At 41.1% G+C, this 23,281-nt stretch overlaps 4 protein-coding genes across 4 annotated transcripts; 2 read left to right on the top strand and 2 right to left on the bottom strand.

The window, feature by feature from the left end:
* Window positions 1-717: 717 nt before the first annotated feature.
* LOC128265747 (uncharacterized) lies at window positions 718-5,325 on the bottom strand. Its single transcript, XM_053001953.1, has 6 exons — window positions 5,191-5,325; window positions 3,600-4,967; window positions 2,454-3,374; window positions 2,228-2,374; window positions 1,959-2,160; window positions 718-1,877 (listed from the first exon to the last, which is right to left on the bottom strand). The coding sequence occupies exons 2-6, from the start codon at window positions 4,931-4,933 to the stop codon at window positions 1,263-1,265; spliced, it is 3,219 nt and encodes a 1,072-aa protein (XP_052857913.1). The 5' UTR covers window positions 4,934-4,967; window positions 5,191-5,325; the 3' UTR covers window positions 718-1,262.
* A 1,326-nt stretch (window positions 5,326-6,651) lies between these two features.
* LOC128265768 (uncharacterized) lies at window positions 6,652-14,629 on the bottom strand. Its single transcript, XM_053001977.1, has 5 exons — window positions 14,294-14,629; window positions 13,906-14,215; window positions 11,939-12,639; window positions 9,057-9,405; window positions 6,652-7,122 (listed from the first exon to the last, which is right to left on the bottom strand). The coding sequence occupies exons 1-5, from the start codon at window positions 14,441-14,443 to the stop codon at window positions 6,815-6,817; spliced, it is 1,818 nt and encodes a 605-aa protein (XP_052857937.1). The 5' UTR covers window positions 14,444-14,629; the 3' UTR covers window positions 6,652-6,814.
* Window positions 14,630-16,981: 2,352 nt separating this feature from the next.
* LOC128265752 (uncharacterized protein DDB_G0271670) lies at window positions 16,982-18,637 on the top strand. Its single transcript, XM_053001957.1, has 2 exons — window positions 16,982-17,170; window positions 17,238-18,637. Exons 1-2 carry the CDS (start codon window positions 17,033-17,035, stop codon window positions 18,489-18,491), a joined length of 1,392 nt encoding a protein of 463 aa, XP_052857917.1. The 5' UTR covers window positions 16,982-17,032; the 3' UTR covers window positions 18,492-18,637.
* A 2,922-nt stretch (window positions 18,638-21,559) lies between these two features.
* On the top strand, window positions 21,560-23,073 carry LOC128265751 (salivary glue protein Sgs-3). The gene has a single exon (XM_053001956.1). It carries the CDS (start codon window positions 21,609-21,611, stop codon window positions 22,908-22,910), a length of 1,302 nt encoding a protein of 433 aa, XP_052857916.1. The 5' UTR covers window positions 21,560-21,608; the 3' UTR covers window positions 22,911-23,073.
* The last annotated feature ends 208 nt before the right edge of the window (window positions 23,074-23,281 follow it).

Genomic DNA, 23,281 nt, shown 5'->3' with positions numbered 1-23,281 from the left:
CAAGCCATTGGCAGGGTCACACTCGCCGTATACCGTTAAAGCTTAGGTATAGCGCGCATCTATTTGAAATTCAATATCACATGAAGTGCATGAGAAAATGAGATTAAAATTAAAAATGAATGGAACTTAGAAGACTTTCGTATATTTGTTTTCATATATTTATATTTTTTGTTATAGTTTGATCTGCAAAAATAAATTATATTACATTATGTACCTTAAGTTTAGCAAAGTTCCTTATATACAAAGACTATGAAAAAAATCTTTACAAAAATAACTCCAATTTAATGAACTAAAGTTTTATATTAAAAAAAGTTCGATTTTACGAATACTGAATTGAATCCCGAAAATGATTTCCTTTATCATTTACTTAGCTTATGGTGCATTTACTAAGGGATTGTCGCAATATTTTGTGTTTGTCAGTAGAAAATGTCCGTAAGTTTAACAGATTTTCTCCGTTTCTTTAATTATAAGTATTAGTATGACAAAGTTATGCAGAAAAAAAAAACAGAAACAATTCAAGCAAAAGTTAAGATAAAATTCCATATGGATGTTCGCCAAAAGAATTGGTATACTCAATTAGTTATTTTGTGTGAGATTACATGTGGATAATTTTTAGCTTTGCTCAATCTAAAATTTACGTTTAGTCCACTAAAATGTACAAAGATTTCCAAAATCACAACAGACAGATCTGTAATTAATACATCCTTCTAGCATTGCTTTTACGTTTTAGCGCTTTATTGACAAACTAGTTTTTCTGTTACATTAGATGTCTATATCCTCTCGCTCCATCTGATCTTTAAAGGTGTTACATTTAATAGTAGATGCATGATGCTGCTGCTTTCGTGTAATCAAACGAACCATAAGGGTTCGCAAGTGTCTTTTTATACGAAGTGTAAAATGTATGTGTGCTTCTGCCCAATCGAACTCGACGCAATCGAATGAATGGGATAGACTGGATTTGCCCAAGTTCGATTAAAGGCGTATTAAAAGGATCCAAAGTGTCCTTTTATACGAAGTGTACAATGAGATGGGAACAAGTATATGCGCGTGTATGTTCGCTTCTGCCCAATCGAACTCGACGCAATCGAAGGAGTGAGATAGACTCGATTTGCTCGAGTTCGATCAAAGGCGGAGCACTTGCTTGGAAAGTTTATGTTAGGTTTCTAATTAATAAATTAAGAATCGATCCTCGTCTCGTTGCCAAACTAGAATTACTGTCTGTGTGGAATTAGACACAAGTAATTCATAATGGAGCGAACCGTCTACATCCACAACTCCCCGCCGGCGATCTCCAGAGCCATCTTTTTACGGAAGTACTCCATTTGTTCCTGCGAAAAGGAGAGGGAGACGTCGCGAGTAATGTACTCGGCAAACATGCAGCTGAAGACGCCGCAGTCGCTTCCATTTGATTGTTGGGGCACATTCGGGACACTTTCGATTGTGAAGCCGCTGGTGTCAAACGGCTGCTTGCGCTTGTCCAACGACTCCGCACGCAGATAGGCCTCCAAAGCGTCCAGCACGGTTTGGTTCGGCTTTCCCATTGAATCATAGTAGCGAATCGTTTTGTTGCGCATGTGAATGATGGCCATGCACCAGTGGACACCGTTGCAGTGAACTGGCACCGGGATTATGTCCTTGGCGAACAAGTCCACCTTCCTGGTCCAGCGCTTCACGCCCGAATGGCCAGCCTGCAGAAGGCGTGGCACAAAGAATGTGTTCATGGCATAAACACTTGGCAGTTGGCCAGCACGCTTCTCCGAGCGATCGGTCAGCAATCCCATGTAGAAGTTGATGACCTCGTCGTTAAGCCAGGTGCCTCCGATTAGTGTGCGTATGTCGTTGCGAGAAATGTTCAGATTGAACTTGGTAACTAGGACCTTACATTTTGTAGGGACAAAGATAAGTCAAGTCAGTAATTTGATCGGAATCGAAAGGAGTAAATGCAGTAATTTTCCTACCTGCTGAGGTGGGCCCTGCATCAAATCGTTGTAGCGGTTTAAATGCGCCTCGGTCAGCGGAATGAGCTGTGCCTCCTTCTTCTCAGTCTTCTTGTCCAGGCCCCCGATGACGAAGATGGGCTTGTGAATGACACGGTACTGGAAAATGTTTTCGCGCAGCTTACGTTCGTATTCACGGCGTTCGTCAGTGCTGCGGATTGCACTGAAATTTGGTGAAACATGTTAGTGACGAGACATGGTAGATCGTTCGTATGGCGAGGGAATCTTACTCCTGAGCAGCCAATTCACGGAGATGTTCATGTTCCTCAAGCCGACGTGCAGTCCTGGTTCTAAACTGGTCCGCAAAGTCATCCTTCAGGTAGATGCTGCTGGCAAAACGATGATGCAAGCCTTTGCTGTGTGATTTGTGAGCACCACTGTTCGGTTGTTAATAGACCAAATAAAGTATTTATTACAAGATTGTGTATGCAATAATAAACTAACTAATTCACTTACGAGTGTTTGGACACGGTCGATTTTTTGCCTTCCGAGTTGTCATCAGCAGTAACGGTCACAGAGGACTCAGACTCGAGTACGGATCCGGCAAAGGATTTGGATCCGGACGAGCTAGAAGAAGAGCTGGACGAGCAGCTATCGGAGTCATCACTGCTGGAAATGACGGAGGCGTGACTGTTATTAAAGCTTTCGAGGGACATAAGCTTCGGTAATGCCGGTGGGCGGCTCTGCTGCTCTGCGTCGCCGCTGATCAACTTGGCGTAATCGGACAGCTCGCGGTTCTTCTCTCTGTCCTCGCGCCCCGTCAACATCATTGGCTGCTGCCATGGACGAGGTTTGTTGCCGCGCAGTATTGAACTCCACGATGGCGGCTGGGCCTCTGAGCGCTGTAGCGGCGGGGCACTCGGCTTGACGAAGCTACTGGCCCCGGAATTATTGCGGGCTACGGTGTTGATGAGGTTGAGGTACTGCTCATGCTCCGAGCGCTCCAGCTCGTGGGTCAGGATGCTCCTCTCCGCCTGAGGCGGGGCCCTGTGCCCCATGTGGCTGAAGTGGCCATTCACACGGGCCGTCTCGCCAAAGCCATTCTGACCCAGGCGCACGGCATCCGAGAAGGACAGTTGCGGCGTGACACGCGCCAATCCTGATGCACTGACCGAAGAGTGGGGCTCCTCGTCGTCCGATAGATCGAACGGGTTGGGCATGTAGGGCGCATTGTTGCGCACCCGGTGCTGCGTGTACACAGGTGGATTGAATATGGACAGGCGTTTCGAGCCCTGTTGCTGATGCTCGCGCTCGCCCTCGCGCTCTGCCATGGACTTGTTTGGGTTTGGGTCCTCGGCAGGCTCATTCGGTATGTAGCGGGGAAACGAATTGTCCACGCGCCGGTACTTGATCAGTTGAGGATCGTCCTCCTGGGTGCTGCAAGGACAGAAAAACAATTAGTTCTTTTTAACAATCAAGACTTAAATATGCCTGTCTTTTTTCCATTATTATTTGTTATAAAATATTTACTTCTTTTTCAATATTGTTTGACATAGCCCCATCAAATTTAGATAAATTCATCTATTTGATGGAAATAAAAGCCAAAGGATAACAATTTATAGTATTTTCACATAATTTTTGTAAATTTCATAACGAGCTTACCGTCTCTTCCGGGGTGTATTTATAGTTTCCTGCTGGTGGTCGTCTACACGACCCGTTCCGCTTCGGCCCTCAGATCCCGAGCCCGAATCGCCGGTCTCCGATTCTCTCTCTTTGGGCTTGTACAAGCCGTTTACAAGCTGACGGAGTCTCTTCAACAGATCCAAGCCCATTGAAATGCCTTGCTGGGTGGTGTCGTTAGGTTGCCCGATGGTCTTCGCCTGCGCTTCCCTGAAGCCTCGTTCCTGTTGCTCCGATAGCTCGATGCCCAGAAAGACCTCCCTGAGCAGGCTGACGGTCTGCGTGGTGGCCTGGCCGGTGATAGCTGTGTCTACCAGCTTGTGGCACACATCGGCCAGCTTCTGGCGCAGTAAGCTGATGGTGCAGCGGTACCTCTCGGCGTGCGGATGCTCTGGATTGACGGTCAAGGTATCGCAGATATCGCGGATCAGCTCGAGAATGTTGCGCACGGCTTTGGCAAGAGGATGAGGCTCGGTTGGCTCGCTTGGCTCTACCAGCAGTCCGGGTCTCTCATTTCGTGCATCAAATGCATCACCCGACGACGGTGTGGCCCAGGCCAGGAATATGTCTTCTCGATTGGTTTCTCTCCCAGTGGTGTTGTACTGTTCAGCTGGCTCTATGTGGTGGTTGGCGTATGCTCCCTCCTCCGACTGGTAATCGGTGTATATGCCGTCCTCTGGCCCAACCTGCTGGCTGTGGGCTTCACCTGCAAACTGCTCGTTGTACTGGACGACCTCACCGTCCTGGTGCCCGTCCCCAGTTCCGTTGGATTTGATCAACAAATCGAGCTGATAGGACGCCACATCCGATACGGGCTGGTAGAAATGGTGCTCAGTTTGCTGCTCGATAGCCTCGCTGCTGCTGCTGCTGTCAAGCTGATGGTGATTTGCTGGCAGGGCAGGAGTTAGGAGATGAGGCGGAACTGTCACAACCGGCAGGTTGTTCAGTGTGGCAGGATAGTAGGGTTGCTCAGAGGGAGCGTAGTGTGCCGATGGGTAGTACTCATTTGTGCCCGAAATCGAGGAGGTTTCTTCCGGCGAATACTGCAGCGATTCCAAGGAGTTACCCTCTCCTCCTGCTGATGGCGATACCGGTGAGAATCGCTGGCTCTCGGACGAATCAATGTGTACTGTGTGTGCCACGAATTGTTGTTGTTGTTGGTGTTGGTATTCAGCAGGCGAGAAGCGCCAGTGTAGCGGATTTGCCGTCGAATTGGCCACAACTACTGTCGAATCTGGGGACGCACCGACTCCGGCCTTGGATGTGCCAATGTGTGTGAGTGTGGTCACAACGGCGTCCTCGGGAGACTGCGACATGCGTGTGTTAGCGTACCGCTTCCGCAGCTCTTAGCTAGAATTACAAGCCGTGCAAACGGAAACAATGGGCAAATGGAGTCGGGAATGTAGTTGCAGCTTGTCAAAACCAAATAAAAAAAGAAAAGAAAATGGAAAAGCCGGTAGAATGCAGCCTCGATTTTGCGCATTCGCTTTCCCGCTTTTGTGGCCGCCGCCGCCGCTGCTGGTCCGCTTCACACCCCTCGCCACTTTACAGCACCCGGTATTTAATCACTTACCGCTTGGCCAGCCGGTGAACTTGCTCGATTTTACAATGCACTAGGTTTTATGTCGACAGGACGAGGAAAAATTCTAAAATGAAAGAGTTTTCATTTTTTTTGGCGTGCTGGTGCTAGAGTGACCGTTCAATCGATAACTTCATAATGTCAGGCATTTGAAGTTATCGATAGGCGGCTATTAATTGCTGTGAGTGGGTTTTGTAGCTACCAGCCTACGTCAGTCAGCAAGTTAAATGCGATTATACTTAAATGTGAATAATGATTGGGGTATTCCCTAACGTTATAGTGCTATTATCGTGTTTTCAGTTTATTTTAAGTTTATATATTGGAAAAACAATGTTACGTTTGAAATTGTAAATGTTTAAGTTTACTGTGGGGCTTTTCTCCGGGTGTACGTGCCATATAAAGAAGACTTTTGCGAAAGTTGCATTCAGGTAGCTTTAAAACAGTGGGTCTAGTCTAGTTTGCATAGAAACGGACAGACGGCCGGACGCATCGACTCGCCTGGTGATGCTGATCTAGAATATATATACCCCATTGTACATTTGTGACCCTATGGTCAGAAATGTTTACTTCACTGTGTTGTAAACTTTTGACTTAAAATTTTAATTCCCACTGCAACGGTATAAAAATGTGTGTAGTACCCATCTTAGGCAAAAAAAAACCCATTTTATTTTAAGTCTAAATTCGTTGATTAAAATGTATTTAGGATTAAGGCACTTAATATTGAAATAGGTACATTATTTTGCTTCTGCATCTGCTCCTGGAAAAGCAGAAGTCGCAGTCGAAGCAAATCAAAAAGCGACACAAAGCAGAAAGCAGCCACAGTCGCTGTTTTTCTTTTTTCATTGCTTGCTGCTTTGCTGTTGCTTTTATGAGTTGAATGTTGGATGACTTTGCTTTTTGTCGCTTTTCTTTTGTTCTAGCAGCGTAAGTCAAAAAAGTAGCAAGCAGCAAGCGACAAGCGGTTGTGAATCGTTTTCTTCTTTAAATTTTAATTGTAGAACAATTCGAATAAACCAGACGATGGTCTATGCAAAAACTATGCAATATTTGCTTGCTACTTTTTTGACTTACGCTGCTAGAACAAAAGAAAAGCGACAAAAAGCAAAATCATTATATGCTTATAACCGTAAGCAACAGCAAAGCAACAAGCAATGCTTTCTGTTTTTTGTCGCTTTTTGATTTTTTCACTTGCTTCAATTACGACTTCTGCTTTCCCAGAAGCAGAAGAACAATCATATAAAATGCAACTTACTGTTGTTTTTGGACTTACATGCCTTATAAAATTCACTAAAACTCTTTCTTCTCTCTTGTGAGTATAAAATATTTCTGTGACGGAACTTCACAAATAAACCAGACAGACTGAAAATGTTTCTATGACATGATGTAGCATAAAAAAACAGGTCTACTAAGATGATGCTTTTTTCAAATCCCAAAAAATATGGCTACTTGTTTTAAAGTTTATAGGTATGTTTATTTATTAATATCACTGCACAAATACAACAACAACCACACCACCGACAACATCAACAACAGCAACACACACACACACAGACTAGGATCCCCGCGAATTCTTCAGATCCAGCAGATCCAGCAGATTCAGCAGATCCTGCTGATCGTCTCAGTCCCTGCCTTGGCAGCAGAAGAAGAGGAAGTTCCAGAGCAGCGAGGTCGCCCCATAGAGTGTTCCAGCTAATCCCACGGTTGCCTGGAACGAGTACCGCTCCACCACCCAGTGGGCGAGGGCGCCCCACAGGAGCACCAGCAGGCCGTTGGTGAAGTGCACCGGTCGCCGGATGGCCGTCCAGTTGGCCCGCGTCATGCCCATCTGGAAGACCAGCTCCTGCAGGAAGGCGGTCACCACCTGGCCGAATCCCAGCAGCACCGCGGACACACTGAGCAGCAGCTTGGACGTCGAGAAGCTGATGACTGTGGGTAATACGGGACATTTTTGGATTTTAAAGTTAAGCTCTTCAATTGTATACTTTTCATCATTCTTAAAATGGTCATTTACATTTCATGTGCTAATTTATTTACAGATTTTAAAAATAGATTCAAAAAGTCATATTTATTGAAATAAATTAATTGATTAGTATTGGAAACATTATGACTAAACAAGAAAGGAAGCAAACTTCGGCAATCCGAAGTTCATATACCCTTGCAGCTATTTCAAAAACTAAATACTCTTGAAAACGTTAAAATTATGATTTACTTGCGTGTATGTTTAAAAACATTGAAACTATGATGATTTGCAGCTTAATTATTCGATAGTTCCTATGACAGCTATACGATTGTTCCTATGGGAGCTATATGCTATAGTCGTCCGATTTTGATGAAATTTGAACCGTAATTCTGAAATATTTAACCATTACTATATCTTGAAGAACTAAAAAAAAAATTAAAAAACACCAAAGTTATAATTTATTTTTATTTATTTTTCCGATTGTTCCTATGGGAGCTATATGCTATAGTCGTCCGATTTTGATGAAATTTGAACCGTAATTCTGAAATATTTAACCTTTACTATATCTTGAAGAACTAAAAAAAAATTAAAAAACACCAAAGTTATAATTTATTTTTATTTATTTTACCGATTGTTCCTATGGGAGCTATATGCTATAGTCGTCCGATTTTGATGAAATTTAAACCGTAATTCTGAAATATTTAACCATTACTATATCTTGAAGAACTAAAAAAAAAATTAAAAAACACCAAAGTTATAATTTATTTTTATTTATTTTTCCGATTGTTCCTATGGGAGCTATATGCTATAGTCGTCCGATCCGGATCGTTCCGACTTATATACTACCTGCAATAGAAAGACAACTTTTGGGAAAGTTTCATGCAGATAGCTTTAAAACTGAGAGACCAGTTTGCGTAGAAACGGACGGACAGACGGAAGGACAGACGGACATGGCTAGGTCGACTCGCCTAGTGATGCTGATCAAGAATATATATACTTTATAGGGTCGGAAATGTCTCCTTCACAGCGTTGCAAACTTCTGACTGAAATTATAATACCCTCTGCAAGGGTATAAAAATTGACATTGCGAAGGATGTCTTAAAATAGTGTAAAAGAACAAATGTGTAAACACAACCAACGTTTAAGTCATTAGAAGTCTTTCCTGTTCAAACGTCCTAAAATGTGCATTGCTATGAAATAATTTACTACAAAAGCTTGTTGTCTTTAAGGCAGTGTACGTTATAAATTTAAAATATTATATAGAACTTAACTTTAGTAAACCCTCATTTGTTTTGATTTTTAAATAATTAAAAATGGTAACATTTAAAAACTGTTAACAAATTCTTGTTAAAAAAATGTAAAAACTCAATAAAACAGGCACCCTTCTACTGGCCATGATAACTACATCCAGAAAAAAAACATGGCAAATCCAAATATATGAAATAAATATTTTCGGTGCTGATTTAGCCCGGAGTTGTGTTTTTTTTTTAAATCAAATTGTGTTATACTTTCATTTTTATTTTAAAGCATTGAAAAATTACATTACCATGTTTTTAGTTTTTTTTTTAGGAAGTTTATATTTTGAAAAACAATGTTAGATTCAAATATATTAATGTTAAATTTTACTATGCCATTTTTCTCTGGGTGTACTGACAGATTTTTTCGAAAGTAATCAAGTTTTTTCTTATTTCTGTAAAACTCAATATTAATTGAAGGATTGTGCCAATCCATTTTTTTTAGAGGCGACACGAGTCTGGCCTAATGGCATAAAAGAAAGCATTATAAAAAGCCTGTTTTACCAAAAAGTATTTATCCAATGGTTTCGGTTTTTTGGGAGCTTAGAACAGCGTATTTAACAAATTATTTTTAGTTATTTTAAACAAAAGGTCATAGGACTTACAGATCAGGGCCAGGCACTTGCAGAGGCTGCCCAGCGTGTGCCACTGGATCTTGCGCTTGTAGAGGCTCGTCCCGAAGCGCGGCGTCATCAGGGAGAAGCACATCCAGGGGAAGGCCAGCAGGGAGAAGAGGAATGGGATCTCGGCGTTCTTCAGCGCATGGTGGCTGACGGCCAGTCCGGGGAGCACCGTCAGGCACATCACGTAGCTGAAGATGTCCGCCGAGAGGAGCAGCGTGGTGGCATACAGCTGCGGCACCAGCAGCGCCTGCTGCAGCGGCATGGCGATCTTGTCCAGCAGATTCCACCACAGATGCGAGGTGACCGCCCGCGACATCCTTCGGATGCGGCGCTGCAAGATCAATAGAAGAAGGAGAAAGGGCCTTAGACTGGGCAATCGAAGGGGTAATCATACACTGACACAAATATGGAATAGTAATAAATACATTCCACTATTAAATCCAATATGTGATATTTTATATTAAAATTTAATTGAAATCATAATATTAAATAGAATGCATATAAACGTGGATAATATTGGAATTTTAAACGGGTACTAAAATAACTAAAAAACAGCAATGAATATGGAATCGAAAACCTTATAATTCAAATTTTATCATTACATTAATCGAATTCATATTACATAGCACAAATATATATCAAAATTAATGTGGAAAATATTGGTTTTTAAATGTGTATTATTTGTTTTATTTTATATGCCTTACATTTAAGAAAAATATAGTTTGAATTTAAACAAGAAGGAAAGCAAACTTCGGCAAGCCGAAGTTCATATACCCTTGCAGCTATTGCATTAATTAAATACTTTTGAAAACATTTAAATTATGATTTACTTGAGTATGTGCTAAAAAAAAACATTGAAACTATGATTATTGGCAGCTCAATTATTAGATAGTTATTTTATATATTTTTATTATTTCTATGGGAGCTATATGCTATAGACGTCCGATTTTGATAAAAGTTATACCATAATTCTGAAATAATTAAACATTGCTATATGTCGAAGAACTAAACAAAAAATTAAAAAACAGAAAAGTTATAATTTTTTTCATTTATTTTTCCGATTGTTCCTATGGGAGCTATATGCTATAGTCGTCCGATTTTGATGAAATTGAAACCGTAATTCTGAAATATTAAACCATTACTATATCTCGAAGAACTAAACAAAAAATTAAAAAACAGCAAAGTTATAATTTTTTTTCATTTATTTTTCCGATTGTTCCTATGGGAGCTATATGCTATAGTCGTCCGATTTTGATGAAATTTAAACCGTAAATCGGAAATATTTTACCATTACTATATGTCGAAGAACTAAACAAAAAATTAAAAAACAGCAAAGTTATAATTTTTTTTCATTTATTTTTCCGATTGTTCCTATGGGAGCTATATGCTATAGTCGTCCGATCCGGCTCGTTCCGACTTATATACTACCTGCAATAGAAAGACAACTTTTGGGAAAGTTTCATGCAGATAGCTTTAAAACTGAGAGACTAGTTTGCATATAAACGGACGGACAGACGGACAGACGGACAGACGGACAGACGGACAGACGGACATGGCTAGATCGACTCTCCTAGTGATGCTGATCAAGAATATATATACTTTATAGGGTCGGAAACGTCTCCTTCACTGCGTTGCAAACTTCTGACTGAAATTATAATACCCTCTGCAAGGGTATAAAAAGATTTTTATAATTTAAATCCTATTTCGAAACAAGAAAGAAAGCAAACTTCGGCCAGCCGAAGTTCAAATACCCTTGCAGCTATTAAAAATTCTTTATTTTTTCCGATGGTTCCTATGGGAGCTATATGCTATAGTCGTCCGATTCTGATGAAATTAAAACCGTAATTCTGAAATATTTAACTATATATTATTTATTAAACTATATATTAACTATATGTCGAAGAACTGCAAAAAAAATTAAAAAAAACAGCAAAGGTAAATTTCGGAGATGTTTCCTTTACTGCGTTGCAAACTTCTGACCCTCTGCAAGGGTATAAAAAGTAAAATTTAATATTGAGAATAATATAATAATTCCATATTTAATTTAAATGAAAACCGCTAATATTCATTTAATTAAAAAAAGTTTCATATATAATTTAAAACAGCATGGTTTGAATTTAAAAACGTTTTTCATAATTTAAAACCTATTCCACTATATCCATTGAACCCAAACAAATCACATATATATATATAAAATTATACAAAATATGAAGGAATGTGGAAAATATTAGAACTCAAATAGGTCCTTTTAAATAGTAAAATTAAGTATTAAAAAAAAAGTATCGTTTTCATATTTAAAATAACTTGAAACAGCTATGGATAAAAAGCAAAGCAAAAATTAATTATAAAGAGTATCGAATAATTGGATTTACTACACTGGTAAAAACAAACGTTCTAGATCAAATTTTGCTGTACTCAATTTAAATATTTTTCGCTTTGATTTTCATCCATTATTGTTGCCAATGCCTATAAATGGTATAATATGCCAATAATATTGATAGTAATAAATATAATATTTATATTCAAGTAAATTAATGATATACATATAATGAGTGGCTGATTATGGAACTTTGTCTGGTAACCTTATATATGGGTTAGCCTTATTTATGTTTAATATTGTTAATTTGATTATGTACGGGATTATTTTTGATATCTGCAAATTTAATTAAATAAAATGAATTTGAATCAAATAGAAACTATGTTAAATTTAATAATTTTCAAATTAATTAAAATATTTTAATATTAAATCATGCAATTTTATATTAATATGATTAAATATTTAATTAAGAATTTAATAGTCAGATATTTACATTTACCAATCCATTTTTAATCAGTGTACTTGTTTTTTATCAGTGTATTCTCACCAGATTGGCATAGTCCGGAGGCAGAGGCGACGAGCTGCCAGTGCCCGTTCCCGTGGCCACCGGATGCTGGGGCGCCAATGGATACAGGCGGCCATTGGACAACGACTTGTGCGAGGTCTGCGAGGCGGACATGGCATAGTTGTCGATGGTGGCATTGCTCGACCGCATCATGGACACCGTCTCGTCCTCCTCGGGTATGATCTCCATGATCTCCACCCCGTTGGGGTTCACATAGGTCACATAGGCCTCGTCGGTGGCCAGCATGTAGTTGCTGTGCGTGTCCACCACGGCGGCGGCCACCGCGGCACCCGGACTGGCAGTGGCCAGTTCCGTGGCCGGATTCCGCCAGGAAAGCGTGTCCAGGCCGTCCAGCTGGTCCGCCAGTGCCGCCCGCAGAGGCAGTGCCGCAAAGCCCGTCTCCGCCTTGATCACCGAAATGCGCTTCGTGGTGAAGGCGTCCTCGCGATGCTTGGTGATGATCAGGCCCAGCGGGATGAGGTTCACCAGCAGGGCGGACATCAGCACGATCGACTGGGCGGTGCCGTAGAGGGTCCTCAGGCTGGTGAACACGAACGAGAGGAACAGCTGGCAGAAGGCCTCGCCGCACAGGTGGATCGTCTTGCGCACGAACTTGTCCTCCCGCGGACGCACTGCCTCCAGGATCACGTGCGTCTTCCACAGGTACAAGCTGGACCCGATGCCTACACCCAGAGAGAACCCCATGGTTAATTTGAACATTAAAATATTTGAATGCTACATTGTTTTTCAAAACATTAACTTACTAAGAATAAACTAAAAACATGATAATGTAATTATTAACTTATTTAATTGGTTAATCAGATAGGAAAATTGTAGATATCATTTGTTTTATATTAAAACTAAATTTTTCCATAATAAATAAAAATGAAACACCCCTGGGAACTAAATCAGTACTGAAAATACTTAATTTAAAGTGCAAATATTTGGATTTACCACGATCTTTTATTGGGTGTAGTTGAGAGTTTAAATTAAATCATTTCAGTTCCGCTTTTTAAATCTAAAACAGAAAAATAACACTACCTCATTTCAGCGCTTCAGAATATATTTATACCAATATTGAAATCCTTTAACATATTTAAAAACCTACTTGCTTACTTCATATTTAAATTATAATAATGAATAAAATCATAATATTAAAAATATGCATATTAAAATGCATAAAGTGCCTAATTGTTCTAGTTGTATTTAAAATAAATATACAATCATAAGATTAAATAAAATGGCTATCAAAACTTGATTGTTAAAGTTGATTTTTATAAAAATACCAAAAGGATTTTATTTTAAATAGTTAAGAGGCTGAAAATTCAATGAATAATTTTATGTTAAGTACTTGTTTTTATAAGATCGAATATGAAATCAGGATGACTTTGTGAACATACTTTTATTATCTATTAAAACAATTTATAGTTTAACTAGAATTCTTCTATTAATAGATGATTTCGAGTTATGAGTTTCGTCAATAATCGAATCCGCGTTTATTAAAAGTGCAGAGTCATAATGCAGCACACTAGAATGCGAATACGTGATATATTGCGTATACGACCAGTAGCTAACTGGTGCAATATAAAAAAAAAAGCCACCATTATTTGTATGGACACAGCGGTACATAAATTAAATAAATAAAAGACACCTCTGCGTTAATGCACAGAACTGTTTAAATTATATGACTTTTTGTTGTGTTGCCTATGCAACATACATACAAATATAATGAAAGTAAAATAAATAAATAAAGGCCCGCATTTTCTGCAAGTATCGGTTTTGTGTTGCCTATGCAATCAATAAATAAAATGAAGTATAAGAATAAGTAATCTTATGTTTTGATACACGAATACGTATGTAAGACTCTTTGTGGTGTTCCACATATTTTCCCGCCTTTTCGGACGACAGATTTTGGACTCCGGATTCCAAATGCCCTGACCACGACTCACCCGCAAAGCATCCGTAGAAGACAATGGCCACCACTTGGGTGGTGGTGGTGACCACGATCCAGGCGGAGGAGAAGAGTATTCCGCTGACCATCAGCGAAACGCAGGCGATGAGCGTGGCCAGCAGGAAGACCCTCCTGTACTCAGTGGTCTCCCTCGACCTGCCGCTGTACTCTGTGTCCAGGTGCTCCATGATGGAGCGGCACAGCTCACCGGTGGCCTGGTAGACAATGGCTGGCCAAATCCTCAGCACCAGATCCTTGTCCGATTCCACCACATTGCCGTACAAATAGGCGGGGGTGGCCAGAAAAGCCTTTTGATTTGTTTTGGCAAAAAGATGACGTTGACGATGATAAACAGTTCAGCATTACGAAAGAGATTTGCTATTTACGTGTATGGCAAAGCCGCAGAGCATGTACTTCTGTTGGATGTGCTTCTTGACCACCCGGCGTCGTTGGATGCCAGCGGTGGCTCTGGCGGTGGATCGGCGCACCGTACTGGAGGTGGCCACACCCACTCCGCCGATTGCAGAGGTAGCCATTCCTGTTTGCTCCTCCCTTGCCCAGATGCTTCCCAGATGCTCCTTCCTTCAAAACTGGAGGATTGGCTAACTAACTAGCTGACTAGTTGACTAGCTGACTAACTGAGTAAGTGGCGGTGATCCGTATCCGTTCACTGGGCAGTGGGAATTTGTGTGTGCGCTATGTCTAGCCGCTGGCATTCATCATTCACCTAACCACCGAAACCTTTTAGATAATGGCGAACAAAAAGACCCACAATAACAACCACACCCACACAAATGGAGCCACGGAGAGTGAGAGAATCCGGAGAATCCGGAGAACCGGAGACCCGGAGAGGTAGACTGATAACATCGGGAATGGAGTGGAGGGAGCTCTTATCACGATATGCCAGATATCTGTGTCCACACACTGCACAAGTGTATCTGCGCAGCTGCGTATCTGGGTATCTGAATATCTGATTATCTGATTATCTGATTATCTGAATATCTGGCTATCCGTGAGATTAACGTCAGATATGCAAAGCGTTTGCAGGCCGTTTGCCTGCAATTCAGTCGGCGAGCAGCGCCGTCGGCAGTGAATTATGTTTATGGCCAACAGAACCGGAGAAGAGAAGCAGATAAATGGGGTGGCTAGTGAGGTGGTGACTTTCGGGCTGGATCCAGATCCAGATCCAGATACAGATACATTTATAGATCTAGATCCAGAAACGGGGTCAGCAACATTGGGGTAATGGCTACGAATTGGCTGGCGTTGACTTTTTTAATGTGTTTTGATTTAACCGAAAATTCTGATTACATCTACGGGTATCCTGTTTTTACTTTTCACAATAGCACCAGCAATAGGGCTTGTTATTGTTGTGAAAACATAGCGCACACTACAGTGCTAATATGTTACATATTGCGTATACGACCAGTAAAATTGCTGGTGAAAAAGGGAACCTTTTTAAAAAGCACACAACTTCACATAAGCTCTCAAAGCTTTTAAATGATTGCATTTTGATTTAACCAAAAATGCTGATTACATCCACAGGAATCCTCTTTTTCACTTTTCACCCTAGCACTTAGCAAGAATGCTGATTATTGTTGTGAAAAAATATGCCTACACTAAGAGCTATCAACATCTTAATACTATTAAATGCTTTGCTACTGCAAATGACCAACAAATGTACCAAACATTAAAAACATATTGCAATGCACCCTTTTAAAACCATAGAACTTATTGGTTTTTCTCTAATAAACAGCATTTAAACTTTTGACTTTAATTTTTGTCTAATTTAATTAACATATTTATGGGGCAAATATTTTTCCATATTTGACAGACACTTTTCTGGGCATATTTTTTAAAAAGGTTAACTTTATACTCTATTTAATTTTTTTTTAAATTTGTTATTTTAATTGTTTGTAAACTTATTTGCCATTTTATTCAGGCATCATATTTCCTACTACATATTTGATAGAACTTGGGGAGTTGATATGCGAAATGGAACTATTTCACAATCCAATGGAATGATTACCGAAAACAGGGTTCCTTGTTTTTTATACTTGGCAGAAAGAAGACCAAACCTACTCATTTAAGCTTTCAATACAAGTATAATATTAACCCAAGTTATGTTTACTTAAAATTGGTTTTGTAAAGCCTTATCCATTTCTATTTTATTGAAAAAACTAGAAAAATAACATCGCAGTCCAAAAATTGAGATATTAAAAATAGAACAATGATATACAAATATGGAAATAAATTATGCGCATTGCGTTGCTTATCTTAAAGTTTGCTGGAGTGCTAGCTTAAGGTGTGAAAATATATAAATAAAATATGCATTTGTCAAAATAACATTGCTCATTGTTATTCAGACTTAATAAATAAAAAACATTGTAATTCAAAACAGTATTGGCGCAAAATGTTTCCATTAGAATGTATAATAAAATGTATTTTTTTTATAGTTTTTAAGTTGAAATAGTCCTGTAAGGTGAAAGACGTTCCAATGCGACAAGAGTTGAGTTGGGAAGTGAACAGATATCGGACATACGGATGAACCCCTCGGTTTCGGCTTGTGGATGCGTCATAGCCTTTGTTTTGACTCCACTTCTGGAATGATGGGCAGCAAAAACAGAAGCACTCTAAGACGAAAGCCGGGCAAACAGATTTATCTGGAAACTGCCATTCCGCCGCCCACTTGACCTCCCCCGTGGATTTACCCGACTTATCTTTACACACTTCCGTTTCACATCCGCGGAGAATGGTCCGTACCCGTACCCGTACCCGTACCCGTACCCGTACCCGTAACCGTAACCGTAACCGTACCCCCGCACTTTACGGGTTTACAACTGTATTTTGCAACCCAAAAACTGAAAACCCCGTGTGACGACGTCAGAGCGGTGAAAAAACAGGCGCACATTTTATTTGCACCATATACGAGAACGTCTGTCTATCTGCTGGCATCTATTATATCTATCACATACTGCGATACTGAGTAGGTAAGTAAGTGGGGAGGTGCTAAGCCCGATAAGGCATCTTGGCACCAGCATCCCGGCCAGATCGGGCTATATAATCGGCTGTGTTCTCGGCCAGCAGCTCACACAACGATCGACCGACGTTAGCCACTGGCGACGATGACACGACTACCATCACTACACCAACCAACCACCGAGTCTAGAGGCAATCCAATCGAAACCACCTTCACAGTGCGAAAGATGACGAGCCACAGGATCTCCGGGCTCTCCACCATCCTGCTGCTCTGCGCCGCCGTGGTAAGTACCTCCTCCTGCCACGAGGATCCGGGGCGTGTATACCACCTGACCCATTGATAACTTGCAGCTGCTGACCAAGTCCTGCGGCATCCTGGCGCTCAGCGGCGAAGGTTCCCCGGCTCAGGACCAGCTGGCCGCCCAGGCGGAGCCATGGAGCGATGCCACCACCACCACCATTCAGCCGGGTGAGGAGGGTTCCGGTTGGGACACCACGTTGCCCACTGAGCTCACCACTGAGGCGAATGAGGAAACCACATTGGAGGCTCAGGAGGGCACCACAGTCGGATCTGGCGAGGGGGAGACCAGCACTGCTGCTCCGGAAACCTTACCAGCTGGCCAGGATGACTCCTCCCCAGCAGCTGAGACTACAGTCGTCCCCGAGGAGACCTCCTCTGCTCCTGAAGGTACCTCTTCCGCTGCCGAGGACACTTCACCGGCTCCAGAGAAAACAACCACAGCCGAGGCAGAGGCAGAGGCTTCATCCAGTTCCTCCACTGCTGGTCTTCCCGAGAGTTCGTCCAGTTCTTCCTCTACAGTCGCTCCAGAGGGCTCTAGTTCCTCCACCGCAGCTCAGCCAGAGAGTTCCTCCAGTTCCGCCAGTTCCGCCAGTTCCGCCAGTTCCTCCTCCACCGCAGAGCCAGAGAGCTCATCCAGTTCCTCCAGTTCCTCCTCCAGCGCCGCTCCTGGCGAGGCCACCATTGCACCCACTCCGCCCACTTTCCAATGCCAGGCGGCGGGACTTTTCCCGCACATTAGTGGCGACTGCAGGCGCTACCACAAGTGCCTGCTGAATCCGGTGCTGCGGCAGCTGCAGGAGATTGAGGTCACCTGTCCGGCTCTGACCGCCTTCTCATCGAGCCTGGGCAGATGCGTGCGGGACGTGGCTGAGTGCCAGGAGGACAGCTTCCAGTGCCTCGCTGTGGGTCGATTTGCCGGACACGATGACACCTACTACTACAGCTGCGTGGCCAGTTTGCAGGGCGGATTCCACAAGTTCATTGTGCGCTGCTCCAGCGGCCAGAGATTTGAGGCCGTGATCGGGGGATGCTGGCGCTATGACTGGACGCAGATTGTGCCGGGCCAGGAGGCCACGGAGGTCAGCGATCTGGCGGCCATCAAGCGGGAGCTAAAGCTGTACAAGGCCGAGGAGAAGCTGCGCCTCAAGGCCACCAAGGAGCAGGAGAAGCTGGCCAAGAAGCAGCAGAAGCTGGAGGAGAAGGCCGCCAAGAAGGCGGCCAAGGAGCAGGCCAAGCAGCAGGCGAAGGCCGAGAAGGACAAGGCCAAGGGCGAGTCCATCGAGAGTGCCGAATCCTCAGAATAGCCGAGATAATCTCAATCTCAACGGGGAGCCCCCATCTATGTTGGTCCATTGCTCTAGTCTAGGGAATTTATATTTCTGCATTTTTTTTTTTGTTAACTGTTTTTTTTTGCCTACTGGTGTAAATAAAGAATAAAAAAAAGAAAATATTGGAAATGGAATTTATTTATTTTATATAGACGAACAAACGAATTTATATTTTTAAAGGACATAACTCCAAAGGTTTGTAGTTATATTTTTTTTAATTTGATTTCTATTTTCTTCTAGAACCATAACTTGTGTCGGAGAAATACAATTTTGAAAAGGCATACCTCTAAGGTTTTTTTAAGCGGACTTAATGCAAATAAAATTTAAAAAAATAAATTTTTTAAAAATTTAAAACAAAAATGTGATCCAAACCAACACTTTAAGGTCCATAAGTTTTCTTACAGATAGGCATTAATCTAAAGGTTTACCAACAATGTGCGTTTAAATGTTAGCTTGTTATTTTGGGTTGATTTTTTTGAAATTTTAATGATGTAACCTTTTTTCTATTTTTCCCAAAAAAAGCTTTGTTGAAAACTCCAGCACTTCTAAGTCCATAACTCTTCTCGCCGAATTCCCATTTCAAAAAGGTTTACCATTTAAGGTTTGTGGCTTAGTTTTGTTTTCTAAGAATCTGCGGTAAAATTGAGTCTTATTGTAGATTTATTGTATCGATTTTCTGGGCAAATGAATCAAATTTAAATTTTCAAAAATGGCTTTGCAGAAACATGACCCAAAACCAGCACTTTAACCCCTTTCTTTTTTGTTTTGACTTATTCCATTAGATGTCTCGCAGAAATCCGGTTTTCAATAGGTAAACCTCTTAAGGTTTGTGTTGTGATTCAATTTCCTAGGAACCTGCGTTTAAATTTTGATCTTATTTTTTGTGTCAATTTTTTGGCCGATTAATGAGATTTAACTTAAAAAAGTTTAAGGAAATTTTAAAAAAGAAATCATTAAAATTTAGTTTATTTATTTGGAAAGGGCTTAGACGAATTAACCAAGTCTTAAAACTGTTTCTCACTAATAAAAAATATTTTTTAGGAAACCTATTCTACTCTTCTTAAAAAATTTAAAGGAAAGCAAAAAAGAAATCGTTTTGGTAACCTTCTCACGAGGCTATTGCATTTGCTAGTGGCATTTAAATTACCTTTTAACTTTTATTGGTTTATGGTATGTAGAAAAGATTGGGCAGCTTGAGCAGGTGTGAAATCTTTCCAAAGAAAAATGCTAGTCCTGATAAGCTTTTAGGTTTTTCTACTAGTTTCACCATTAATCACTATACTAAGAGACTTTATCTTTACTAAGTAAATTAGGTTCTGAAATTAACTACCTTGCTTTTATTTTGGATCTTGCAATATAATAATAATAAACAATATTTACGAGTTAATATGTATTAAAGATAGGGTGTCTATCTTAGCTTATTTAAATGTAATATAGTTTTAAAATATTACTCAACATATAGATAATCCACAAAGAAGTTTTATTAGGGAAAGCCTAATGTTAGTAAACTTCGAAATAAATGTAATGTTTTTTGAAGTAAACGCAAAATAATGATTTATCCCAAAAATGTAAAAGTTCCTTAGAGATATCTAAATAATTTATTTATGAAGTATAACGAAGTAGACAGGTGTAAATAAAAAAGGGGAGGTGATAAATGCACAATAGCAACTCAGCATAACATTTCTTCCTAATTCTGGCAAGGGCTTAGGTCACCTTGAGGTTTTCCAAAAATCGTTTTTTTTCTTTATCTTAAATGTTTTTCTATAGTCTCAAATCCAAGCAACTCAGGAGGGCCAGTCTATGGGCCCGGCATCGCAAATTGTCTAGAAGCTTCAAACGCGAAATACGATATTCAGAAGCGATATTTCTTACAAATTTCAACGTTTTTTACACTTAAACTTTTGCAATCGAATAAATATTTTAAGGCCCATGGTAGAGTTTTGCGATACATGGATTTCTTTATTTTTAAGAGCAATTAAAAAAATTATAACTTTGCTGTTTTTAAATTTTTTTTGGTTCTTCGACATATATAAATAGTTAAATATTTTAGAATTACGGTTTAAATTACATCAAAATCGGACGACTATAACATAAAGCTATCATGGGAACAATAAAAATAAAAAAAAAAATTTTTTTTTTTGTATTTTGTAATTTTTTTTAGAAATTCTTTTTGATTATTTAATTATTTGACAGTTCAGAATTACGCTTTTAATTGTATTAATAGCGGAAAACGATATCATATAGCTACCATAGGAATTATCAAATAATTAAGCTGCAAATCATTATAGCTTAAATGTTTTTAAAAATATACGCAAGTAAATCATTATCTTAATTTCGTTTCGTTTTTGCAATAGCTGCAAGGGTATATAAACTTCGGCTAGCCGAAAATTGCTTCCTTTCTTGTTTTTTTTTTTCCGATTGCTATATGCTATAGTCGACCGATCCGGCTCGATCCAAATTATATACTACCTGCAATAGAAAGACAACTTTTGGGAAAGTTTCATGCAGATAGCTTTAAAACTGAGAAACTAGTTTGCATAGAAAAGGACGGACAGACGAACGGACAGACGGACGGTAATGCTGATCAAGAATATATATACTTTATAGGGTCGGAAACGTTATTATTAAAAATTATTATACCCTCTGCAAGGGTATAAAAATCCCTAGGATGGGCCTTTGATAATTCATTTTTATTTAATACAAAATCGTAATTGCTACCAGTTTTACTTTCACTGCGAAAACGGCAATATTGATAAAAATCTGAAAAAAAGGATTTTGAAACTTCAGTTGGGGACTAGATGACACCCAGAAGTGGGAATTTCCAGAACGCAAGATATACGTTAATTGAAGGCCCTGGAGATATGACATTTATATTGATCGCTTATCTGAAGCTCAGTCTGACTTTTCGGCCACTATTATCTTCAGTGGTCCGAATTTCGTCTTTATCAGCTAATCGAACGCAATCTGTAAGATTGCGACCGGCACCTTTTTGGGTCTGGCTATAAAAGCGAAGTTTCGATTGTCCGGCCAGTTAGTCCGTCGAACCAAGTAACGAGAGGCAAAGCGAAAAAAACGAAACCCTCAACGAGAGAGATGTTCAAACTATCGATGCTCCTGGGCCTGGCCCTCATCCTGGCACCATCGGTGATCCAGGCCAAGTCCCTGTGCGGCCGGAGCGGCTACTTCGCCATAGTGGACAACACGCCGGACTTCTATGCCTGCCAGGCCACCGGTTTCGGTGGCTTCTCCATGCGCTTCCTGCGCTGCCCCGCCGGTCTGGTCTTCAGCTCCGCGTCGGCCCAGTGCATCGCCAGCCCGATTTCCACATTTGAGGCCCGCGACGATAGCAACATCGAGAGCCCCACCATTCCACCCACCACTGAGGCTCCTGTAACCAAGGAGAATACCGCAACCAAACAACCCGCAAACAGTGAAACCGCCACCAATGAACCCGCAACCAATGAACCCGCAACCAATGAACCCGCAACAAATGAACCCGCAACAAATGAACCCGCAACAAATGAACCCGCAACCAATGAACCCGCAACCAATGAACCCGCAACCAAAGAACCCGCAACCAATGAACCCGCAACCAATGAACCCGCAACCAAGGAACCCGCAACCAATGAACCCGCAACCAATGAACCCGTCACCAATGAACCCGTCACCAATGAACCCGCAACCAATGAACCCGCAACCAATGAACCCGCAACAAATGAACCCGCAACAAATGAACCCGCAACAAATGAACCCGCAACCAATGAACCCGCAACCAATGAACCCGCAACCAAAGAACCCGCAACCAATGAACCCGCAACCAATGAACCCGCAACCAATGAACCCGCAACCAATGAACCCGTCACCAATGAACCCGTCACCAATGAACCCGCAACCAAAGAACCCGCAACCAATGAACCCGCAACCAATGAACCCGTCACCAATGAACCCGCAACCAATGAACCCGCAACAAATGAACCCGCAACCAATGAACCCGCAACCAATGAACCCGCAACCAATGAACCCGTCACCAATGAACCCGTCACCAATGAACCCGCAACCAAAGAACCCGCAACCAATGAACCCGCAACCAATGAACCCGTCACCAATGAACCCGCAACCAATGAACCCGCAACTGGTGACAACACAACGGATGTGCCAGATACCGGATCCACCGAGGTGACCAACACCTCCGACGAGTATTCGGAAACCACTGTGGAAAGTTATCCTTGCCCCACCATTGGATTCTATCCGTCAAGCAACAGCTGCTCCAGCTACATCCTCTGCTTTTACAACGATGAGAATAAGCTGCAGTCACATGTCCTTCAGTGTCCTGCAGACATGGAATTCGATCCGTTCAATAGCTTCTGTTCAGCCCATTACGAATGCAATGCCTAAGCATAAGGATGTCCATGGCAGGCGAGGATAAAGTGGCTAGAAAGGGATGGGAAGCAATAAAACCTGCCACTTTTATTTACTTCATAGTTTCCGCATTTTTTTTTGTATTTGTGATTACTTTTTTTTGTTGTTCTGAAGTGAATAAATTCTAGTTTAATTATTATTATTAATTTATTGGAAATCATATCTGGGCATCGTGATTGATTGTCAAGTGGTTCCGTATGACGGCAATTTCAATTTCATTCGCATTATCCATCAAGGCGATAAGAAGGTAGTTCTACTATCTAATCGCCTGTCATTAAAAGCTCGCTTGACCGGTTCTCAAGTGACAAATTGGTCTCGCAAAGATGTCACCAAGGAACATTTCCTGA

Source organism: Drosophila gunungcola, unplaced genomic scaffold (assembly GCF_025200985.1).
Source record: "Drosophila gunungcola strain Sukarami unplaced genomic scaffold, Dgunungcola_SK_2 000153F, whole genome shotgun sequence".
In the NCBI taxonomy this organism is placed as follows: domain Eukaryota; kingdom Metazoa; phylum Arthropoda; class Insecta; order Diptera; family Drosophilidae; genus Drosophila; species Drosophila gunungcola.
Note: the sequence above shows the minus strand (reverse complement) of the source record. Positions and strands in the feature narration are given on the sequence as shown.

Excerpts from the sequence above, each read along its gene's own strand:
- LOC128265752 (XM_053001957.1), top strand. The coding sequence starts at position 17,033 with ATGACACGACTACCATCACTACACCAACCAACCACCGAGTCTAGAGGC. Across the intron at positions 17,171-17,237 it reads TGCTGCTCTGCGCCGCCGTG|CTGCTGACCAAGTCCTGCGG; the intron begins GTAAGTACCTCC and ends GATAACTTGCAG.
- LOC128265747 (XM_053001953.1), bottom strand. The coding sequence starts at position 4,933 with ATGTCGCAGTCTCCCGAGGACGCCGTTGTGACCACACTCACACACATT. Across the intron at positions 2,161-2,227 it reads CGTGAATTGGCTGCTCAGGA|TGCAATCCGCAGCACTGACG; the intron begins GTAAGATTCCCT and ends ACCAAATTTCAG. Across the intron at positions 1,878-1,958 it reads TGCAGGGCCCACCTCAGCAG|GTCCTAGTTACCAAGTTCAA; the intron begins GTAGGAAAATTA and ends ACAAAATGTAAG.
- LOC128265768 (XM_053001977.1), bottom strand. The coding sequence starts at position 14,443 with ATGGCTACCTCTGCAATCGGCGGAGTGGGTGTGGCCACCTCCAGTACG. Across the intron at positions 14,216-14,293 it reads TCTGCGGCTTTGCCATACAC|GCTTTTCTGGCCACCCCCGC; the intron begins GTAAATAGCAAA and ends ACAAATCAAAAG. Across the intron at positions 12,640-13,905 it reads CTTCTACGGATGCTTTGCGG|GCATCGGGTCCAGCTTGTAC; the intron begins GTGAGTCGTGGT and ends CTCTGGGTGTAG.
- LOC128265751 (XM_053001956.1), top strand. The coding sequence starts at position 21,609 with ATGTTCAAACTATCGATGCTCCTGGGCCTGGCCCTCATCCTGGCACCA.